Genomic DNA, 22,887 nt, shown 5'->3' with positions numbered 1-22,887 from the left:
AGAGAAACTAGCTACATGCGCATTTGAAGGGAAAAGAGTGTCGAGGGAGGGAAAAAGCTTAGAATCAAGAAGAGCCATAAGATAGAGGACAATATTGGAGCCTTTTTGAGGGTCAAGTTGGGGATGCATCTGGTTAGTCTGGAGCTCACCCTTCGATGGCCTGGGGTTTCGGTGAAGTCTTACCGAGCAAGGACAAAGGTGAAGATCGGCGTTCTCGGTCAGGAAGCTTTGACTTCATCAACTCACCGAGAGAGGGTCCCACCAGGATTGAGCGAAGCTGTTGATGACTCATCCGGATGATCCTCGGGTGTCAATCCAGCTTCCTTCTGCAAGGCCCCCTGATTGGCCCAACGAGTACCTTTGTCGCCCGTGGTTGCAGGCAGCTCCCAGCCTTGTACCTGCACTGTGCGTTGGCCAGAAAACATTCGCCTGGTCGCGCTCTTCCCAAAATCTTGCGATCTGCCAATTAGCCGCCAAATCCCACCCAATTCCTTGTCGCTTGGAATCAACTCTTGACCGCCTCTACCAAAATTGGCGGCTCTCGAGAGACTTCTCATCTTTTTCCGTGGGGCTGTCCTCCCTGCTTCTGTTTCCATCACAGCAACACCTACCTCAGCCTTCCCGACCGGTGGGGTGTTTGACGCGCGACGCAGCGAGCCCATCGCCAAACAAACCTACCTACATTCCGACCACAAACGACCTCGCAATCCTCTTTCGATGTCCATGACTAGACCCTGAGCTTACAACAACATGGCAGCGGCGGTGGATATCGGCTATGTGGCCGGCCACCTAGGGCTGTCCGAGTCGACGGTCTCGACAGCCACAACCGACCCGACCCCCGAGCTCGTCGCGAGCCTCCTCGAAGCCGTCATTGCGAAGGCACGCGAGCACGATGAGTTATATGCTCAGAAGCTTCAGGTCGACATCGAGCTCGAAAGCGCACACCACAGCGCCGAATCAAGATGCCAGACATTCAAGGCGACAGCCGACAAGGCCCTGAAGGATGTCGAGGAGATTCGCCAGAAGCTCAAAGAAGAAGGTCTGTACAATGACGAGATTGTTCGATTGGGGTATCAATTTCTGGGTGACTAACTTGACCATGACAGAAACGAAGCGACAAACGGTCGAGAACGAGCTCCAGTCGCTCAAGTCCCGCGGATCCGATCACGACTCCGAGATCACTACTCTCCGCGACCGCGTCGAGTCCCTACAATCTTCCAATCGCGCGAATATGGCTTTGCTTGAGTCTCGAAACGCCCGCGATTCAGAGCTGTCTGAAGAGTTGGCGAAGCAGCACCAGAAGAACGTCCAGCTCCAAAAGGAGATCACGGCTCTGCAGCAGTCGGTTCAGGCTGCTCAGGCCGCTGTGAGTAGCGCAAAGTACCGAGAGGAGTCACTACAACAACAACTCGATCTTGCTCGACGCAATGGCGAATGGTTCGAGACCGAGCTCAAGACCAAGAGCGAAGAAGCTCTCAAGTACCGCCGCGAGAAGGGCGCTCGGATCGCCGAATTACAACGACAAAACGAAGACGCGAAATCTAGTATCGAATCCCTGAAGCGAGGTGAACAACAGCTCCGAGATCGCCTCGACGCAGCTCAAGCCAAGGCGGAAGAGGCCCTCACCAAGGTCCAGCAACAACAGGAAGCATTCGCCCGCAGCGAGGAGAGCTACAAGCACGAGATCGAGAGCAAGCAGCGCGTCGTTGATATGACCAACCAACTTGCCGACAGTCACAAGGCCCGTGTGCAGACCCTAGAGGGCGAGAAGGAAGCCTTGAAGGAGAAGCATGCAAACGAAGTCCGTCGTATACAGCACGAGCTCGAACGCGAGAGGGAGACTTGCCGTGCCCTGGAGGAACGGGTGACTCAGCTTGAGGGCGAGGTCGACGAGCTTCACGCCCGCATTGAACAAGGACCCCCACCGGGATCTGCACCTCAGACACCCCGTATGAATGGATCCCTTCTCGGAAGGCCTGCCTCGCCTTTTGCTACTCCTGCTTCTGCGCGAAATAAGTCCGCCATCACCGCAACACAGGCTATCGACGAATTGTACAAGGTCAAGGGGCAGCTGGCCGGAGAGAAGCGCCGTAATCAACAACTCGCCGAGGAGCTCGACAATATGATTGCTCTGTTGGAAGCCAAGACACCCGAGATCGAGGAGCTCCAGAATGAGGCCGATACCCTGAGGTCCGAAATTACTAGGATGTCCGAACTATCTCAGTCAAGCTTCGAAGAGCGCGACGCAGCAAAGAAGAGCGCGCGAAAGGCTGAGAGTGCCTTGGCCAACGCTCAGGCCGAGTCCAAGATCCTCCGCACACAACTTCGTGACCTCAGTACACAGATCCAGATGTTGGTCTTCAACATGCATGCCCGCGAAAAGGGCTTGGAGCAGCTGACTCGCGAGGAGACGGTCCGCCTGGAGCAACTTTCCCGTGGAGAAATCGCCGAGGGCGCTCTCAACGACATGTCGGATACCCACCAGTTCATTACCCAGAAGTTCGTCGTCTTCAAGGACATTCAGGAGCTGCAAGCCAAGAATCAAGAACTTCTGAGAGTAACCCGCGAGCTGGCAGAGCAGATGGAGAGCGAAGAGGCTGTTGCCGCCAAGAGCCAGGCTGTGGAAGATCACCAATCGGTCGAGCGACTGCAACAAGAGCTCGCCAACATGATTGAAGAGACCAAGTCCCTGAGATCAACAATGGAGAGCTTCAAGTCCGAGCGCGACATGTTCAGACGTCTCCTTCAGCAAAAGGCCTCTGCCGGCGAGCTCGCTTCTATCCTTGGCTCCGACGACGGCCAGCGCCTCCCCCTCACTAGTATCGAGACTGAGGAAGGTGACGGCCTGTCCCCACAAGCTGCGCTGCGTAATCTGCAAGTCGAATTCGACACTTACCGAAACGACGAGGAATCCGTCCGTCGCTCCTTGCGGGAGCAGATTGACAGGCTTTCAAGCGAGAAGAATTCCCTTCAGGGCGAGGTTGCAAAGATTACCAGCCAGATTACCCTTGCCTCCGAGAGATACGAGATGCTCCACTCCAATTTTGTTGCGCTGCAGAGCGAGAACAAGGAGATTCAGAAGCGCAACCAGACGCTCTCAGAGGACTCCATCAAGCACGAAATCCGAACCCAGCAAGTTGCCGAAGAACTCATCGATGCCAAGGGCTTGCTCGAGAGCGTTCGAAACGAGGCGGCCAACCTCAAGGCAGAGAAGAAGTTATGGAAGGACATCCAGGATCGTCTCAATCAAGACAACGAGAGTCTTGTGCAGGAGAAGACGAGACTCAACAATCTTTTGGCAAGCCAGCAATCCATGCAGAACGAGCGTGACATTTCTGAGTCTGAGTACAGGCGGAAAGCTCAGTCCAAGATCGAAAATCTTGAACAAGAGCTGAACAGCACGAAGCGCAAGCTGTCTGATGAAATGGAAGAAGGCAAGAAGCTTCAGCTCAGGAAGGAGTTCGATGCTCGCGAAGCCCAGAAGCGCATCGATGAGCTCTCTACCAGTCTGAGCCAGATTCGCGAGGAGCACGTCGCTGTTAAGACCAGCCGCGACCACCTGCAAGCTCGCGTTGATGAGCTCACCATCGAACTTCGCAATGCGGAAGACAGAGCTGGTCGCCTGGCGCCCCGGCCAACGCCAAGGCCCGGCACGATGGCACCTCCTACCCAGACTGACCAAGACAGCGAGGCCGAGGTTCGCGAGTTAATCAATGAGGTTTCCGACCTCAAGAGGGAGCTTGACATCGCTAAGTCTCACCTCGAGAATGCCAGGGAACAGACAGAGCAATACAAGCAACTCAGCGAACAAAATGAAGAAGCTCTTACCGAATTCACAACCACCACAGAGCAATTCAGGGAGGAGATGGATGCTGCGTTCGCGGCCAAGGACGCCAAGATTAAGGAGTTGGAGCAGCGTGTTGAAGATCTGTCATCGGAACTCGCTAGCTCCAACAAGGAACTGTCCCACCTCCGCGACTCCCAAGCCGAAGTTGCCCGCAAGTACGAGGATGAGAAGACGATTCTAGACGAGGAAGTGAAGCGTTTGAAGGAAGAAGCGGACCGCCACTCAGAAGCCGCCAAGTTCCACCAACAGGACCTTCGTGCTCAGTCAGAGATCACCGCCAAGGCTCAACAGGACTACGAACACGAACTTGTCAAGCACGCCGAGGCTGCGAAGCTCGTTCAACAGTTGCGCACCGAGTACAACGAGCTCAAGAGCCAGACGGCGACTCTGAGAGCCGAGGCGGAGTCGGCCAAAGTTGCCCTGTCTCAAAGTGAAAGTTCCTGGGAAGAGAGGAAACAGCGAATCGAGCAGGAAATGTCAGAAATCAAGGCTCGCCGCGATGATGTCAACGCACAGAACAAGCTTCTGCACGAGCAGCTGGAGAGCATCACGAAGCAATTCTCTGCGCTCAAGGAGGGTCGCAATGCGGCGGCCGGGGACGGCAACGATAGCGCGGAAACTAGCAGCGACGGTGCAGCCGACGGTCTTCGGGAACTCAACAATTATCTGAGACGGGAGAAGGAGATCTTGGAGGTGCAGTACGACCTCAAGGTGCAGGAATCCAAACGCCTGCAGCAACAGCTCGAGTACTCCCAATCCCAGCTCGATGAGGCTCGGTTGAAGCTCGACCAGGAGAGACGCTCACAAGCTGAGAGCGGTCAAGCCTCCGTTGCTCACAAGGATCTGATGGATAAACTCAACGAACTCAACCTTTACCGTGAGAGCAGTGCCACCCTCCGCAACGAGCTCGCCCACGCCCGGACGCAAATCTCCGAGAAGAACACCAGGATCGAGGAATTGGAAGGCAAGGTACAGCCTCTGGAGGCTAGGATCGAGGAGCTCCAGACTCAAAAGGGCTTCCTCGAGGAAGAAATCAAGCAAGTTCAGGAGGACCGCGACAGGTGGCAGAAGCGAACCGAGGGCATCCTTACAAAGTACGGCCGCGTTGATCCCGCCGAGATGGAGCAACTCAAGCAGACCATCAATGATCTGCAGGCCGAGCGCGACGCTCTCAAAGAGTCTGAAGGCCCTCTGCGAGCAGAGTTCGAGGAGATCAAGCAGACATTGGAGACGGAGAGGACCAATTGGGCGAACGCTCGCCAACGCATGACCGATCAGTTCAAAGAGCGGTCACGTAAGATCACTGGCGAGAAGAATGAGGCAATTGGTGCACGGAACGAGGCGGTCACGGAGAAGGACGCTGCGATTGCTGAGCGTGAACAACTGCAGCAGCAACTCAAATCTATGAACACCGAGCTCGAGACAACAAGACAGAATTTGCAGACGACAACACAGCAGCGTGCGGAGTTTGAGCAGCAAGTCAAGAACTTCCAGCAACAGGTACAAAGGCTACAGCAGGATGCTCAAGCCAACCAATCTAGCGCGCCACCTCCTGCCGCTCAACCCACGACAGACGGGTCTCCACCAGTATCTTCGGAAGTAGTCGCCCAGTTGGAGCAGCAACTCGCCGAGATGCGAACCCAATTGGAAGCCATCTCAGCCCAAAAGACGACCGCCGAGCAGGAGCTTGAGGCCCTGCGATCGCAACTGCAGACAGCCGTCTCCGAGAGAGACCAGGCTGTCGAGGCTGCACAGCAGGCTGCCCAGGCGCAGCTTCAGCCCGCCGCCCAGTCGACGGCGGAGCCTGTTGCCACAAACGGCGCGAGTGGCTTATCCGACACTGAGCGGAAGGCTTTGGAGGAGAAGATTGCTACCGCCGAAGCCAAGGCTACAGAGGCTGACCGCAAGGCGAAGGAGCTCGAAGAGAACATCACCCAGACCATCAAGGAGCGGTCTGATAAGATGCGCAACGCACTCAATGAGAAGCTACGCCAGTCTCGCGAGAAGATGGAAGCCGAGTTCGCCACGAGGGTAGAGCAAGAAAAGGTCATTTGGAAGGCTGAGCAGCAAGGCGCCGCACCTGCTAAGCCTGCGGGCGAACAACCGGCTGTGCCTGCGACGCCCATCAAGCAGCAAGACCCGGACGCAGCTCCGGCAACGCCAATGACCGGTACACCTGCTGGTGCTGCGGATCTATCTCAACTCCCCGATGCCGAGATTCGGAAGTTCCTTTCTACCAATGCTACCGTGCGGAACATTATGTCGGGAAATCTTAGAAAGAAACTCGAGGAACAGACTGCCAAGGTTAAGAACGAGACAGAGACGAGCATGAGGGCCGAGTTCGAGCAGAGAATCGCAAACGCTCGCGAGGAAGGTCAGCTGCTGGCACAGAAGAAGTCTGCGCTGCAGATCAACATGAAGGACAATCAGCTCAGAGGTGCCAACGCCAAGATCGAAGTCGTGTCCACGGCCGCAACAAAGACACCTCAAAGACCCGTTGGGGAAGTTTGGGAGGAAGCTAAAGTTGCCAAACCAGCTCCCGCCGCGCCGCAGCAAAGCCCGGCGAAGCTCGCTGGCAACGCACAACCCGCCGCACCCCGTCCTTCGATCTCGGCGCCCTCAGCTGCCACACCAGCCCAAGCTGCTGCCCCGACACCTGGTGAGTTACTCCAAATGAACGTGCAAACTCTACTCTTTCTAACCGTCCTCAAGCCCCACCAGCCTCAACCAACCAAGCACAACCATCAACCGGGGCTGCTACTAGCGGAATCCCTGCGCCGGGCAGTAGCATCCCTCAGAAGAGACAAATACCTACTCCTGGGGATACCAAGCCGGCAGCCAACAATGCTGCAGCGAACCCGTTCGCGGCCGGTGCTGCTAATGGCACTCCGGCCCAGGCCAACCCGTTCTCACAGAGTACACAAGGACAGCAGCAGCAGCAAACACCACAACAGCAACAGAACCCCTTCGCTTCCAGTACACAAGGGGCACCGGCGGGTCAGACCGCACCGCAAGGTCATGGGCTACCGCAACCACCGGCTCAGGCTGCCCCAGGCCAAAGGAGTGGCATCCCTCTTCCAGGACGAGGCGGTGCAGCTGGTCGTGGTCGGGGTGGCGCTTACGCTGCCGGAAATAGGGTGTCAAGCGGAGGTGCAGAGAGAGGTGGTCTAGCAGGACGTGGCGGACGTGGTGGTGGCCGAGGAGGACAAAATGCCGGCTCGTTGAACCCTGGTGCCAACGATTTCCAGCCTGGTAACAAGCGGCCTAGAGGAGATTCCGAGGCCGGCGGAAATGCTGGTGCGAAGCGAGCCAGAGGAGGTGGACACTGAGTCTCGACTGGAGACACGAGCTCGTGGGCGATGTGGTAATAGCGGTGGTTATTGCTTTCCAGCTTTCAATCTGTATCGGTATGCAAAAGGGGTGCAAGGTGGTTCAAGGAATGGATGAAAACGGGCAGGCCACAACGGTCTGCGAGTGTGTATAACCAGCATATACTCTACAAAATGAATTTTCCTATGTTGAGCAGATGTGTTTTTGTTGCCAGCCGCGTGCTGCTACAGTTTCACCCTCTTTGATTCTTACGTAAGGACGGCCAAATCTGAACAACACGGCGATATGCCTCATCGATTCGATCAGATACAATGAGCCATCGCATCTGTCGTGGTTCATCAAATTTCCAGAGCCCATGAGTTGAGATACTCCATCATCCCTACCTCACCTACCAGGTAAAAGCAACTTACTTCTACCCATGAGGCAACTCAAAGAGCCCTGGCACAACGAGCTACTCGAATGTATCCTACTCGGACGTATTTTCCTTGTAATTCGAGGATTTGTAATGTGTTCCGTCAGATAGTCAGACAGTCTGTCAGTCTGTCAGTCTGAAACGGAAAAGAAGGCTAAGCTGGCACGTTTTGCATACCGGACCGTCCACCAACTCCAATTGAGAGCACATCGGCCTGGAAACTGACTACTCGACTCGCGCAAAGGTAAAAAGCTGGTGTCATGGCAGATCTCTTGATCCCGGGACTTCGTCCGGCCCCTCTCAAACAATCTCCAGGACCCGCACCGGAGTCCATAGCAAACAAGCCCTACCCTCCGGAAACGCGGTAACCCTGTCAAAAGACACAACACGTCTAGAGATGGGCCGTGAAAATAATATACACCACCCCGTCTGGTCCAATCCACCAAAGGCTCCATGGATTGATTCCGGCTTGCTCACGGCAACATACCAAGCCATTGGATTCTATCCGCCCGGCTAGCTCAATCGGTAGAGCGTGAGACTCTTAATCTCAAGGTTGTGGGTTCGACCCGTAAGTTATAGCTCAATGCCACATGATGATCATGGAACATCACCACTGACTCTGCCTAGCCACGTCGGGCTCAATTCCCGTCAGCGATTGACGCAATCTCTTTTTGCTTTTCTCGACACTTTTGTCCACCTTGTGGTTGAGTAAATTTTGAATCGTTTCTGCTCATTCATGTCTTGCTTCTCGTGTGTTGTCTCTCTCTCACAGCTCAATCTCTGGGGTCCTCGCCCTGCACCCAATAACCGTCCTGGGATCCGGCACAAAGCGACTGACGAACATGCTTGCCGGGGGCTTTCCTTCCACAATCCTCCAATCGTAGTACATGATTAGATGCGCCAACACAATCTTCATCTCGTTGCTGGCAAAGAATCGTCCCGGGCACGCGTGCGTTCCATGGCCAAAGGCGAGGAACTCTGGACTCGTCGAGACAAACTGCCACCGGTTCTCCTGCCCCGGCTCTTCACGCATACGCAGGAACCTGTGGCCGTCGAACTTTTCGGGCTCGGGTCCCCAGAGTGCTGTATCGCGGGTGTTGTGTGTGGCTACGGTGATCAAGGTGCCCTTTGGGAGGTGGGTTCCGTCAGAGAGGGTCATGGCCTCTTCGACTCTGCGGTTCATGATATCTAGAGGGCGTGTTAGCAGGTCCTCGGTTCAAGATCCTCGCGGTAGGACCCGAATGTGCTTACGAGGACCCAATATGTGCAATCGCTGGCTCTCTTTCATACAGCTGTCCATCAACTTCAACTTGAACAGACTGTTCTTGCTCCAACCCCTATCTTCGGTAAACACCTTGACAATCTCTTCTCTCAGCAGAGTGAAATACTCTGGATACGCCAGTAAATCATACAATATGGCAGTCACCACAGAAGACGTCGTGTGAATCGCCGCAAATGTGAGAAATAGCTGCCCAGCGACGACATCAAACTCTCGTCCGCGCCGAACATCGTCAATCCACGACAATGAATCCATAGGTCTTTCCTTCTTATCCCTCGCGAGCCTTCGCGCCGCAAGCTCCGGCTCCATAATCTTTCGTGCCTGCGTGATTTGACTTCGCAGGTACTTCAGCGTCGGCACGAAGCGATGCACCAGTGGGCGGAGAAGAACAGGCCAGGCGCGCAGAGCTCGGCCTGCGCGGAGAATGACACCGGTGAAGTTGATGGAGACTGCTATCCACTCTTTGTCGCGACAGAGACGATCCCCGAGGAGGATCTTTGCAGATAAGCGTGCAGCAAGTTGAGTGGCCACGGGAAAGAATTTGACTTCTTGCCATTCTTTGCTTGACGGGAGTTGTTCTCTGAGGATGAGAGACGCCTCTTCGCGGAGTCGCTCCGTCAAGTACACTGAAATACCGATCAGCATTGGCGCTTTTGATGTCTTTGCCTGTCTCTCGCTGTTTCGAGGAGCTCACTTACTCAGTTCTTGGTTGAGGTTCTTCCGCATGGCTTCTTGTATGATTTCTCCCCTAAGCCCATCTTGCAGGATATCCAAGCCGGGATACCGCGTGAGCCATTGCTATGACCGCCGAGGTTAGAAGAATTCTGCTCATAGGCCCTGACATTTGGTCAATTCAAAGTTTCCTATTCTACAGACTTACTCGGTCGATGAACCCGGTGAATGTTAAGCGTTTGTCATTCCGAACTTCGTCGCATAGACTCGGAGGTAGCATCACCAAGGGACCAAACGGGGATATCACCTGAAATGGCCGGCCGTGTGTCTACGGTCTCAGGTCAATATCGTGAATTCTCAAAGATTGAAGTCAATTTCAGCATACTTCTTTGAATCCTGCCCGCAAGAGCTCGAAGGCGTTGTTGTTCCATCTTTCTCTCGCCTTCTCATATGACCATTCTCCTCGTTCTTTGCCGATCAATTTGAAGCCCGCGTACGGCTTATCTTCGCGGAAATGCCAAGCCAAAAGTCCTACAGCACCGAGAGAAGCGAGTAATAGTGTCGTCAAGGTTCCAAGCTGGTTCCATGGATGGTAGTCAACGAGAGGTTGTAGGAGGATGCCCATGTTGTTTCGGAGATATGGAAGCCCTGCGATGGTGATCCTAGTCTTGACCGTCTTAGCGTAGGCTGGTAACGCGGGGAAGCTCGGCAGTTGTGCCTCGATGTCAATGAGGATCTTGTGGCTTCAGGTTGCTCTTAGTTCTCTGCCCAAAGTAACTGGTTGTCTGAAGTCAAAAATGGATGGGTGTGCAGCGTTCTTTTTTTTTTTTCCTGCGTGCCGCTGGACGAAGAACACGATGAGGAGATATCAGACCTTGGGATGAAGTGGGATTTCTGTCCTTTATCCTGAATTGCATGCTACATTACTCGGTGTAACAGTATTTTGACTTTGTCATGGTTCGGCCTTTCGAATCCAGCGAGGCCGTGCTGATACACGCTGTGAACTCTATTTTAAGCGGCAGCGGGGGATGAAATCGGATCAGCTGCACGAACCCACAGACCCAGGGGTTCGTTGGAGACTGAAGCTCTTCACGGTGAGATATACCGAGAAGTGAACAAGGACTCCTGATTCACAATGAGTACTGACTAGGCCAGAAAGTGTGCCTCGAAAGAGATGTCTGATTACCAGTAACATGCTACGTAGTCCGAGTCTCTGAGTAGTTGATGCTAGATATTAAAGCAGTATTGCGATTCCGGCTACATGGTACTCATTAGATACATCTCGCGCATGCTTGACCAAAAACACCAACATGATGTATTAAACACTTGTATGAGCTACCTTACATACTGAAAGCCAACTACTAACAGAGATTGTCGCAAGTACTATCCTCATCAGCCAGCAGCCTGCAGACAAAAAGGAGGATAATTTTCCAACGTAAGATAATGCACAATCAATGGGCGAAGTAAAAGACAATGTTGAAAGGGACGAGACTCGAACTCGCGCGGGTTGCCCCACCAGGAAACAGAAGTTAAGCTGACCTTAACCTGGCGCCATAACCAACTCGGCCACCCTTCCAGGAGCCCAGATTCCACTGGAGCTGTTGTGGATGCGGATGACCGGCAGGGAAAGCATCTATAATCTCGAGGCATGGGATATTTCTGCTTGTTGTGGAGCGTTGGGGAGTGCGGCAATCGAATGAGCTTCAATATGACTTAGTGCGGTGGAGTTGGGGTTGAGTGTGGTCTTTCGAGTGATCTAAGCCTATCACGACCCACAAGTAAAAACCGGGACTGGGCAAGAGGTTCCCGTGGAGTACTATAGATCATGATTAGGGATTCATCATGAATGGTGCTCACGAACGGGAGTCTTGAAATGCGAAGATCTAATTCTGGCTCTGGTCTGACAGCAGCAGAGAAGTTACAGCCCGTGACGGCAACTTTATCGCCCTAGGTTGGGTCCACATCATGCACGCCGCCTAATCCTCTTGAACCCATATCCTCGATGTAAATGTTGACGTCCAAGGCACTCTAGTATGTGTTTTCCGAATAGATCACCTCGCAGCGCAATCGGTTGTAAAACCTGGGAGAACCGTGCACTGGTTGCACTCGGTAATACAGTCAGGATCATTCTCTACCCATACCACAGATATATGAGGCCCTCATGCCAATCTCTTTGGGTTTCTTGGCTATCTTAACCTCCTCTCCAACCAGGTGGTTGTTCTGTCCCACCGGTCCGGCTGTGGAATAGCTCAGATGCAGTGGCGATTACCTCCCTGACGCTAACGGAGTTATCATCCTTGCTTCCAACCAACTTCGTCTCCACCATACTTCCGTCCCCGAATTCAGGCTCGCAAAGTACATGCATCAGGACAGCAGCGCATTGCTGTGGAGTGGGAGTCAGATCATCCGGACGCACTCCGTCACGGCAATACTCGGGATGAAAGATGAGACTCTGCGGACAGCCAGTTCGTTATCGGTATGAGTGAGGGGAAACGAGAAGAAATTGACGTGGTGTGATGTAGGCTCTGTTTTACTCACATAGACTGCTCTAGGACGAACCGCAGCGTTGCGGATACCTGGCGCCTTTCTGAAGCCACCAAGGCTTATAACCATGCTTAAGATTGCAGCGTTGTAGCTTTGCTGGAAAAGCACATCGGCGTGTGCGTTGACTGCACGTAACTCTGAGCTGAAACTAAATCCAAGGCTTTCTATCCTTTCTTCCTTCCTTCCTTTTATCTTTTTTAAAAAAAAAACCCCCCCAAAAAAAACTTGATACTGCAACGTAACTATATATACCTTGAGGTAAAGCAAGATCAAATTCAGTACTTACAGTGGATCAGTAATGAGCCGAAGAAGAATAATGAGAATGAGGGGAAAAGTAGAGACTAAAGCCAGGGCTCAAGACAGCGACCACGTGAGAGAATGAGTTCTGAGGTGCTCAAGAGGGGAGAAATGAGGGAAGCCACGCAGCTGCCAAGCACGACGTCAAATTAACCAGATCCCTTAAAGTCGGCATCGGTGCCAGGATGGTACCGATCGGGTGTTTTGACCACCGCAACGGCGAGCTCCGATTTGCAAAACACAGCCTCACGGGCATCAAGTCAAGTAACTTGGCTCTGGGAGCATAAGTATATATATACGACTCTAATCAAAGGTTTGTAATTAAGACATATCGCTCCTTCTTCACAGCAAACCTCTTCTTCTTCTCCGGTTACAACATGATCAACCTCTATTTTCTATTCCTTACTGGATTCTCATTTGCCCATTGTCAGGCTCGAAATCTTGACATTTCCCGTTGCTCCCTCGAATCGATCACAGAGGTTTTACCTCCTGGTGTATCCATCAACTATGTCAACTTTGTCGCCGAGAATGGTACTTTTGGCGACAGAGCAGCCGTTGGAAATGCTACTGCGTTGCCACAAGGATGCGCAGTCGGTGTCAATCTCATCTCATCTGCTACTTCCTCCTACAACTTCGCCCTTTACATGCCCACCAATTGGAACCCACGATTCATGGCCACTGGTAACGGCGGCTTTGGCGGGTTTACCAACTGGGCATACATGGGAATGTTCTCTCAGTACGGGTTTGCATCCATGTCAACCGATACAGGACACATCTCTGGGTTCGGTGACACCTCTTGGGCCCTGAACAATCCAGAGGCCATGATCGACTGGGGATATCGTGCAATGCACGGCTCAGTTGTTGTGGCCAAGGCGGTCCTAACTGCGTACTATGGATCTGTACCGGATTATTCCTATTACGTTGCCTGCTCAACTGGAGGCCGCCAATGTCTTAAGGAGGTGCAGGAATTTCCCGAGGACTTTGACGGCGTTCTTGTGAACGCGCCAGCTTGGTGGACAACCCGCCTTGGTGCAGCAGGCGTGCAGAGAGGCATTCTCAACTTGCCATCTGATGATCCGAAACACATTCTAGTCTCTCTGCTGCAGCTCATCTTGACTGAGATGATCAAGCAATGTGATCCACAGGACGGGATCACGGACTCCATCGTTATGGATCCTTACGCCTGCGACTTCCGCCCTGAAGCCATGCTCTGCACCTCAACAAACAACAACGCCTCAAGCTGCTTGACGCCGCAGCAGATCAATACTCTCCGCCAGTTGACAAGCGATTATGTCGAAGTTGATCAAACTTTTGTATTTCCCAAGCCATCACTGGGGTCAAGTCTTGCGTTTGTAGCGAGCGGCACGGAGGAGCCATCTGCGATCGGCTTACAATACGTCATCAACATGGTGGTGAACGACACAGACTGGGACTGGCGAAGTTTCGACTTCAACACCGTGAAGCTGATTGATACCATTGACCCCGGCAACTCGACTGCCGATAAATACGATCTATCTGCTTTCAAGAACCGCGGTGGCAAGCTGATCCATCTTCATGGCCTTGCAGATGACACAATCAGCTGCGGGGCAAGCATATACTTTTACGAGGAAGTTTACAAAGCTATGCAGATCAATCTTGACAACTTTTACCGTATGTTTCTGGTTCCGGGTCTTTTTCATTGTACTGGTAGCACCGCCGCGCCCTGGTACACCGGTATTTCGACGATTGGCGGAGCTACCCATGGCGTGCCGGGCAGCGACGATGCCGACCATAACGGAATTTATGCCATCATGCGATGGGTTGAAGAGGGTATTGCACCTCAGAAGTTGGTGGCCACAATGTCCTTCGAGGAATAGTCAGACAGAGACCTATTTGTCCTTACCCTCTCAAGGCTCGTTACGTTACCGGCGAAATTGATTTGGCAGACAGCTGGGAGTGCGCCTAGAAATGATCGTTGGATTTCACAGACGGCGACATCAACAACACGGAGATGCGTTTTCTTTCTCTTTTTTTTTTTTTTTGTGGATGGTATCGCATGGGACCTAAACATGTACAGTCCGAAAATATTCGTGGTATTTTGGCGGATCCGGAATTTGGACACCACTTCTGTATTGGACTAAAGGTGATTGGACGTAAATTAGAGGCGAGGTCGCTGTTTCTTAGTGCTGCTACCTTCGAATTGGTCATCGTGAGTGGACGCCAATAATGGACATATCTTTGTCTGGTACACCTGCAGCAGTAAGCGGAGAAGCACGTTATTGAATCAATATAGCCAAGGATTCCCCCAGGCGACTACACCGAGGGGCCATCGCTATCATTACGTATGGTCAGCTCGCTAAATGGGGAGGTAGATGTAACTCCATGTTCTCAAGAAACATGGCCTCTCATCTAGGTATCCTACATGAATAAGCCTGCAGCATCCTTTGTGATTTTCGCTAGGCCGCGACTCCGACTTCCGCATGCACTGCGGTGAATAGCTCAACAATCGAAGCATTCATTGGGCCATGTCACACAGTCACGCAGCACACCACCAACGGATCCACACACAGGGTAGGTAGGTGGCTTCGGACCTCCTGCGTTGCAACACTCCCCCACGCCTATTGATGTCTATTGATTCTTGATGCCCAAGGTGTCCACCAATGTATCAGCGTCCTATCACCTTCTAGAAGATCACAGGTTCACCTGCAGGAGGGCAGAGGAAGGTTTTGTACTTTGCAGTGGATGGAGACAAAATCCATGACACCAGGCATTGACGAATGATCGATGTTGCCAGCGAAGAAAAAAGTAACGACTGCTCCTATCAGCTATCCACACCGTTCAATAGTCTGAGTAGAATGCCACTCGCTTAGGGTCAGCTTTCATGTAGAGCTGAAACTTGAGTACAGCGATGTTCCCTCAACATTTGGCTTTTCATCGCGAGGTTGTGTGGACTTCCGAAAAGCACGAGTACGCGAAAAGTCACAGCCGAAAATACGAAACTCAGAGCCTTTGAACAATCACTAGCATCTTTGAACCGAGCAGCCTGCCGATGTGATTTCCTATTGTAGTCGATGTGGCTGGATAAGAAGGTGTGTGATTGTCAGCACTTATGCGACCGCATCGTCTGATCCACTTGACAAGCGATGCCATCTAAAGCAGCATCGTGGCGCCCCAATTTCTACATTTACGGAAGGTGTCCAACTTGACAGCAATCGCATCTCAGAAATTTTGATTGGTACATGCAGAGGGAAGACCCATCTGACCTCAGCTGTGCTTGTTACATGATGTGTCTAGAGTATTTACATTAAATAGGACTCTCGTGCCCCTCCTCCAGACTACGCTCGCAAGACTTTTGCATCACTGACTTTGCACTCTTGTCATCCTGCCCGTCATGAACATTGATTCATCAAGGCTATTGACGCTCTTCGTGTGTTTAGGGTTGGCAATATGCGTTGAGTCTCTATCTGCGACGTGTCAACAGCTATCCGCATCGACGAAGATCCAACAATACCAGGGGATTGAGATAGAGTACACCCAGGAACAACAAAACTATTGGTAGGCTCATTGATCCAGCGCTGAATTATTTTAATCGCCAGTAGGTCGACTGCTTGCAGCAACCTGAAGCCAGACTGTATCCTGGTTCCAACGAGTGCTACAGAGGTTTCAGCTATTGTCAAGGCCCTGCTTAATAACAAAGAACAGTTTGCTGTTAAGTCGGGAGGACATAACCCGAACAATTACTTTGCAAGCGTGCAAGGTGGCCCTTTGATCTCTACAAAAGGGCTAAAGGAAGTCGTGTACTACAAGGAGAATAACACGGTCAGCGTCGGTCCCGGAAACAAATGGGAAGAGGTTCACGAAGCTCTCGAGGGAACTGGAGTGACTGTCGTTGGGGGCCGCATCGGGAATGTCGGCGTGGGTGGCTATCTTCTAGGAGGTATCTTGATGTTCAACTTTGGCGCCTGCATGGAATGAGGTATCTAACGTTCTTCAAAGGGGGGCTCAGTTTTCTCAGCACTCAATACGGCTGGGCATCGAACAACATAGTGTCAGCGGAGATGGTACTTGCGAATGGATCGATAGTCACCGCTTCCAATACTTCCAATCCGGACCTTCTTGCTGCCATAAAAGGAGGTGGCAATGCGTACGGAATCGTAACAAGGTATAACTTGCAAGCGCATGCAATAGGACAGGTAAGTGCTTTGGTCCCTCAACCAGCGACTTCCCATTGGTGACAGAATCTGCTAATACAAGGGGCAGATATGGGGCGGAAACTTGGTATTTGGCGGCGACAAAACAGATGAGATACTCGCGGCGATTCGAAACTTTACTGAGAATTATCATGATCCAAAGGCAGCCATCATCGCAACTTCAGAGTTGACTGTATTGAACAGCGTCAACATCTGGATCTTCTTTCTGTTCTACGACGGACCACAGCCTCCATCTGGAGTATTTGACGAATTCTTGGATATCCAATCGTCGCTCAACACTTGTAAGACGAGGTCCTACACCGACTTGCTCAAAGCGAACAACGTCTTCGTCTTGAAAGGTAGTGTTTACACTATCGCTACGGAGACGACACCTCTTCCGCCAGCTGCAGCAGGCGCAAAGGTGATGCGATCTTACTATGACCATTGGTACAACACGTCAGCTGTAAAGTCAGGAGTAGCTGGGATCATTGCCTCGATGGCTTTTCAGCCCATACCGAAGTCACTAGCCCGGATCAGCCGAGAGAGAGGTGGCGATCTGCTGGATCTTGATGATGGGTTCGACAGAATCATCTTCGAGTTTGATTACTCCTACTTGTTTCAACTGGATGACGCTGCAGTTGATGATACCATGGTCAAACTGTATACTGGTATGAAGTCTCGTGTTGATGGATTTGTCCAAGACGGCACTCTTCCAGACGCCTACAGGCCCCTGTTCATGAACGATGGATACTTTCGACAAGACTACTGGGGAAGATTGAAGCCAGAGAAGAGAGAGTTGGCGGAAAGAGTGCGGGCTTCGGTTGATCCAGAGGACCTGTTCCATAACAGGACCGGAGGATTCAAACTCTAAGTCCAAACTATCCAGATTCCAAGTACGAAGAATTCAACCCGCGTACTTTCGTGGTTAGCTTTGGTAATCAATTGAATCGCGTGATGTTAGGCCGAACTTATGTACTCACACCCAGCTTCTCATGAGCGAATCATTGACACCTCATCGCCTCGGATTCTCTTGAGTCTTGGCATCTACCAAAAGGCCAATATAAAGTATAGATCGAATGACCTTTCCAGAAGACGTTGGGCAGGCTAGGAAGTTACGTAAGAGCTCGTCGTATTACGACACAAACTTCCTCCTGCGAAAGCTCTTGCTTAAAGTAAATGCGCATGCAGAAAGCTGCTTGATATTCAAAGGTTCTCTGCAAACTCTGCATGTACATTTCCAAATGTAGATATGCCCCCAGAGCCTCGTGCCGTCGTCTTAACTACATCAGTCATTGTCAAGGTAAAGATAACCTCAAAGGGTGTATCTAAACTCCTTGTTCATACGATCAGTCATATCGCTGAACTCGACATCCTTCAAGTGGCTAAGCTCTCCTGCTTGAACAAATCTATCCCGTCGCTTATTTTCCCATATGTAATAGTACCTTAGCATCAACGTGAACATCATCGCCAACCCGCAGGTTACGATGATTGCTGTTTTGGCTGGGAGGTATCCGGGCGCAGACTCAGCCGTGAATGTCAAGGGTCCGATAATGTTACCAACACAGAAACAGATGAGCAAAGTGGCGTTCATGGTGACCTACGCCCTCACGCATTAGTTCTGGATTGACAGAAAGACTGTCGAGAAAAAGTCCCACGTACCTTCTTGGTGTGACCGGCGTAGTTGGCACCAACAAGAGAATACAACAACGGCAAAGTTGCCCCAATGCAATTCGTCATATAGTTTCCAATCAGTTTACCAGCTTTACTGTCCTCTGGTAGGAAAGCCATCAGCGCAGCTCCGATGACACCGGGTATCAGAAGGCAAATAATGTTGATAGCTCTTTGATTGAATCTCCCTGCCACGTTGGTAGCCGCTAGAATCGAGACGATACTGACTGCACCTGAAGGGATAGATAAAAGTGCAGTCTCCTTAGACGTGTACCCAAACCCCTTGATAATGGTGGCCTGAAACGAGGAGACGGCTCCATTGGGCACATTTGAAGCGATGGTGATGAGCGCCAAAAGATAGGTTTGTGGGTCTGTGAAACACTCGATCGCCTGCTCGCGCTTGAATCGCTTGTTTTCGATGCCAGTCTGGTTGCTTCTTAATCGCTCGATAGACCAAATTTTCTCCTCGCGGGAGAGGAAGCGTGCGCTCATCGGATTATCCGGAAGAATCAGAACTACCGTGATACCGATAGCAATGGTGATCAAGCCGCAGATGAGAAACATGATCTGCCATGAGGTAAAGCCGGAGCTATGGTAGTGCTGAAAACCGAAAGAAATGAGGGAGCCGACGATGGTGCCGCCACCAGTGCCGAGATACCAGATGCCCATCCTAGGAGGCTGTTCTTGACGTTTGTACCACTGTAGATGAAACATTAGAAGGATTCAAGCACGTGAAAATACGATGAAAACTGACCATGGTCGTAATGACGATGAGTGAAGGGGCAACAGCACTCTCAAAAACGCCTAGAAGGACTCTCGTCACAACTAGCCCGGCCCAGTTGTGGCAGGCTGATGTAGTTGCCAACACCGTACCCCACATGCAGACCATAATCCCAATGTATTTTGCCGTTGGGAATCTCTGCATGCCCCAAGCGTGAGGGAACTCGAATGCTAGATAGCTGACGTAGAATATCATGGCCAGTTGGGAGTATTGATCGCCAGTGATATTGGTGTCGCTCTGTAGCCCCATGACGTTCGCGTAGTTGATCAAGGTTTTGTCAAGATACTGGAGAATGTAACACGCAAACATGAGGGGAACGATTCGCCAGTCAATCTTGCGCTTTAAGAGGCGCTCATCCTCCGCTGTCATGGGTGTGACATCCCCGCCGTCTCGAAGAAATACCAGCGCAGCATCAGCGTTCTTGATGTCCTTGACCTCTCCGACCAATACTTCGGACTGACCACCACCAAAGCGTGTGGCCTTTTCGACATCGATCTTTCCGTCGGAGCTCATGGTGATGGCATGAGGAGACGCGGCTGGAACTTCAGGCTGTAGCAATAGTAGGGACGAGTGGCTCTGCCATCGTTATATGGGACTGCCCGTCGAAGCGCCTCTACTGATATCACGGCTGTCTATGACGCACCTATATCTAATGGGGTGTAAGGATCGCGTGGAGATGTTCAGCATGTTGGAGAACATCCCCATTCGCGCCCTCGATAAGTATGTGGCGATCGTCAGGCCGTTGCTGTTCAGACGAATTAAATGCTGCGTTGCGCCGAAAACCATGCCATTGCAGGAAGGTGACTGGGGTGTTGGTTGGGCCCGGTAGTCGTTATCTCTCAGTCCGGAAAAGAAGGACCCGAAGATATCATCTTATTCCCGATCGTGGTGCGGCAAAAACGTCTGAATGCCGATACAGCCATCCTATCATTATCTTGTTCAGCTGATAGCGCAGCGCTGCAGTTGAGGGGTTGCGGGGAATGCTCGGTGTCGGCACTGAAGACCTGAAGCAGGACGAGTTGTTCGCTAAGCCTCGTACTGGAGCCAGCCGATGGCGGAACAACACAGTTGCTTGTGAGATGTCTTAAGCTTACTTGTGTCCATACTAGGAACAGGCAACCAAGTCATGTTATCAAACAAGTATTGGCGCGGAGTTGTTCTGCATGATAGTGATATCTTAAGATATGTTATCAGGCTGCAGATGTAAGTATCCAAGAGGCGGCAGCCCACTTCGTGCTGATAAATGCTCACTTAGCTTCACTCGAGAGTTAGTTAGTAATACTCTGTAATGGACACTACCCCACGTTGGTCCATGACACTACTTTCTATACATCCGTCACGCTTCTTGGTCCTGCTGATCATAAGTAATGAAGGCATCGGATCTCAACTGAAGTATCGAGCGTGCGGTTTTGGTACATGGGAGTGGGGCGAATTCATCAAGCGAGGCCATGACAACCGACACGTAGTCCAAGCCTTATAGATAGGTGCTTGAGTGAAAAGTTTCTATTACATTATGAAACGTTTTCTGCCCTCTCTGCCCGTTGTATTATGGACCTTTATGACCCTTGAGCACGCATAATCATTCGATATTACTAGCCTCAAGCCTTAGACACCGGAATCATATTGATTCAAGTCAGACTGGACTACGTAGTTCATCCAGTTGGTGCAGGTCTGGTTCAGCACATCCGTGTCATAGGTGATCTCCGACTCTCGCTCAACGATTTGCACGGCAAAACCCTCCGAGGTGTGCCAAGCAATGTGGCAGTGCATCAACCAAGCCTAAATCGGACGGCAGTCAGTGGTCTGAAGATCTGGAGGCAATTTAATGTGATCGAAGAGGTACTTACACCAGGGTTATTCGTCTTGAATGCGATGACCAAATATCCACTGCCTGGCATCATAGCTACGTCTCTTCTGGGAGCGTTTACCAAGGTCAGACGATCGGTCTGAGTGCTGTCAAAGTTACCGTAACCAGAGTCGAGAACCCAGAAGTCGTGGCCGTGAAGGTGCATGGGATGGTCCTGAGCAAAAGGCGAGTGAATGACCATGTACACCCACTTGTCAGCGTCAGGCAGGTGGATAACGTTTTGCTTCGTGAGCCAAGTAGAGTTCTTTTGCGAGATTTGCATGGCGGTGGGGTACTCCCATTGGGTATGCATGGAAGTCTTGTTCATCGTCCAGAGGAGGGCGTTGTCTGTGACTTCAACGGCAACCTTCTCATCTGCGCTGATGTAAGTGTCAGACGCGTTGATGGCGAGGTAAGGCACAAGGTTGGAGGATGCCTCATCCAAGCATGAGTCAGTGTAACTGTAAGCCGAGGTCGTGGGATCCGAGGTGGAAGAGTTGGAGTAACGAATGATACCCTTGACATCGTCAACAGCATCAGACTCGGAGCAGGACTCTTGTGCAATGGATCGCAGCCAGAAGTCGCCGTCGGTCAGGTCCTTAGCCTCCACAATGATGTCGTAGCGCTGGCCCATACCAATGCTCAATTGCGTGGCGTTGTACGGGACGATGGGGACAAAATCTGTTGCGATAATCTCCATGGTATGATTGTCGATCATGAAACGGAAGTGATTATCTGCGGCGGCGTTGACTAGGCGAAGGCGGTACCTAGTTCCGGGTTCGAAAATTGTTTCGAATCTAGAGCCCATGGTGTCGTTGAAGGTGTTGGTGCCGTTGATCAGACCGTTGACTGCTGTGGGGGGACCTCCCGTAGCAGCTTTGGTAACGAGTTCATCTGCCGTTTGCTGGATGAAAAAGTCAATCAAGGGTTCTTGAGTTCTTGAGTTCTTGCCAAACAGTCCAAGCATTCAACTCACGTGATACCAGTCGTTGAGGAAGAGATGACCCAAGTCGACGTCGTAATTTGCCGAAGCCGGTCCGTTGATAGTGATGCCACCAAAGACTCCATCCCATGCTTGAACGTAGAAGTGAGAGTGATACCAACCGGTGCCGTACTCAACAGCTCGCCATTTGTAGGTGTAAGTGTCGTTGGGGGCAATGGGGCACTGGGTGATACTAGGGACACCATCCATTTGATCCGTCCAATTCTGTCTGATACCATGGAAGTGAAGACCGGTACCGTTTGTCTGAAGCGAGTTTTTCAGGTGGACAACTGCCAAAATTCAGTGTTAGCCCCTCAAATCAAGAACAGGCTGGTGTCCCTGTATGTGATAACGTACCAACAGTGTCACCCCAGTCAGCAATAATGGTTGGGCCGGGGAATGATCCGTTGATGAGCTGCACTGGCATCTCGTATCCATCTGGAGCGGCTGTGCCATTCTCAACATTGAACCAATATTCTCTCACTACGCCTGTATCCGGGACCTCATCGTAGTAGTTTGTAGATAGGTCGAAACCTTCTGTCCAGCAAGCTCTGTTCGAAGGACTATTGACGCACGCGGCACCGGAGCTAGGCGAACCAGACGAGCCAGATGAACTAGGCGAGCTTGAACTGGCAACAGCCTCGGTGACTGGGGATACGTCAGCAGAATCACCGGCGGTCTGGTGTCTGTTTGATGTACAAGCCGCAGTGGCACCAGTAACGACAGCTACTGCCCAAGTGGCGAGAAGCTTCCCGCAAACCATTGTGATATCAAGTAAGAAACAACGAAAGACTATTAGCCCACAGCCGAAACAGTGAGAAACGAGTGTTGAAGTCAACGATTAAAGAAAAGAAGTGGTTGAGAAAACACAATGAAATCTGCCCCGTCTGCTGGTCTCATTTATATCTTTTTAGGTTTCGATGGCCACTGAGAAGTTGGGGACAACTCTAAATATTTGATGTCTCCATCCCTCTCTTCGCAATTCTTTGGACAATTGAACCACTCCGCCTTTCATGATGCGGGATGTGGGCTTTGGTGAGCAACAACAAAAAACGGATTT

General features: G+C 51.6%; 7 protein-coding genes across 7 annotated transcripts; 3 read left to right on the top strand and 4 right to left on the bottom strand.

Moving 5' to 3' along the window:
• Positions 1-750: 750 nt before the first annotated feature.
• On the top strand, positions 751-7,176 carry CPAR01_12354 (TPR/MLP1/MLP2-like protein; the record flags this gene model as incomplete). Its single annotated transcript, XM_060496611.1, has 3 exons — positions 751-1,039; positions 1,107-6,506; positions 6,560-7,176. The coding sequence occupies 3 exons, from the start codon at positions 751-753 to the stop codon at positions 7,174-7,176; spliced, it is 6,306 nt and encodes a 2,101-aa protein (XP_060344144.1).
• Positions 7,177-8,355: 1,179 nt separating this feature from the next.
• On the bottom strand, positions 8,356-10,165 carry CPAR01_12353 (P450 monooxygenase; the record flags this gene model as incomplete). The annotated part of the gene is made up of 5 exons (XM_060496610.1): positions 8,356-8,777; positions 8,841-9,494; positions 9,567-9,666; positions 9,749-9,868; positions 9,926-10,165. 5 exons carry the CDS (start codon positions 10,163-10,165, stop codon positions 8,356-8,358), a joined length of 1,536 nt encoding a protein of 511 aa, XP_060344143.1.
• A 1,338-nt stretch (positions 10,166-11,503) lies between these two features.
• On the bottom strand, positions 11,504-12,153 carry CPAR01_12352 (uncharacterized protein; the record flags this gene model as incomplete). Its single annotated transcript, XM_060496609.1, has 3 exons — positions 11,504-11,671; positions 11,810-11,992; positions 12,100-12,153. The coding sequence occupies 3 exons, from the start codon at positions 12,151-12,153 to the stop codon at positions 11,504-11,506; spliced, it is 405 nt and encodes a 134-aa protein (XP_060344142.1).
• A 605-nt stretch (positions 12,154-12,758) lies between these two features.
• On the top strand, positions 12,759-14,237 carry CPAR01_12351 (tannase and feruloyl esterase; the record flags this gene model as incomplete). The annotated part of the gene is made up of 1 exon (XM_060496608.1): positions 12,759-14,237. One exon carries the CDS (start codon positions 12,759-12,761, stop codon positions 14,235-14,237), a length of 1,479 nt encoding a protein of 492 aa, XP_060344141.1.
• Positions 14,238-15,751: 1,514 nt separating this feature from the next.
• On the top strand, positions 15,752-17,421 carry CPAR01_12350 (FAD binding domain-containing protein; the record flags this gene model as incomplete). Its single annotated transcript, XM_060496607.1, has 4 exons — positions 15,752-15,915; positions 15,960-16,297; positions 16,357-16,553; positions 16,621-17,421. 4 exons carry the CDS (start codon positions 15,752-15,754, stop codon positions 17,419-17,421), a joined length of 1,500 nt encoding a protein of 499 aa, XP_060344140.1.
• Positions 17,422-17,862: 441 nt separating this feature from the next.
• CPAR01_12349 (major facilitator superfamily transporter) lies at positions 17,863-19,512 on the bottom strand (the record flags this gene model as incomplete). Its single annotated transcript, XM_060496606.1, has 3 exons — positions 17,863-18,147; positions 18,210-18,917; positions 18,973-19,512. 3 exons carry the CDS (start codon positions 19,510-19,512, stop codon positions 17,863-17,865), a joined length of 1,533 nt encoding a protein of 510 aa, XP_060344139.1.
• A 1,092-nt stretch (positions 19,513-20,604) lies between these two features.
• CPAR01_12348 (multicopper oxidase) lies at positions 20,605-22,590 on the bottom strand (the record flags this gene model as incomplete). The annotated part of the gene is made up of 4 exons (XM_060496605.1): positions 20,605-20,778; positions 20,847-21,749; positions 21,822-22,117; positions 22,185-22,590. The coding sequence occupies 4 exons, from the start codon at positions 22,588-22,590 to the stop codon at positions 20,605-20,607; spliced, it is 1,779 nt and encodes a 592-aa protein (XP_060344138.1).
• Between the last annotated feature and the right edge of the window lie 297 nt (positions 22,591-22,887).

Source organism: Colletotrichum paranaense (genome assembly GCF_030867605.1).
Source record: "Colletotrichum paranaense strain IMI 384185 chromosome Unknown Scaffold_11.1, whole genome shotgun sequence".
NCBI lineage: Eukaryota > Fungi > Ascomycota > Sordariomycetes > Glomerellales > Glomerellaceae > Colletotrichum > Colletotrichum paranaense.
This window is presented reverse-complemented; position numbering and strand designations above follow the sequence as displayed.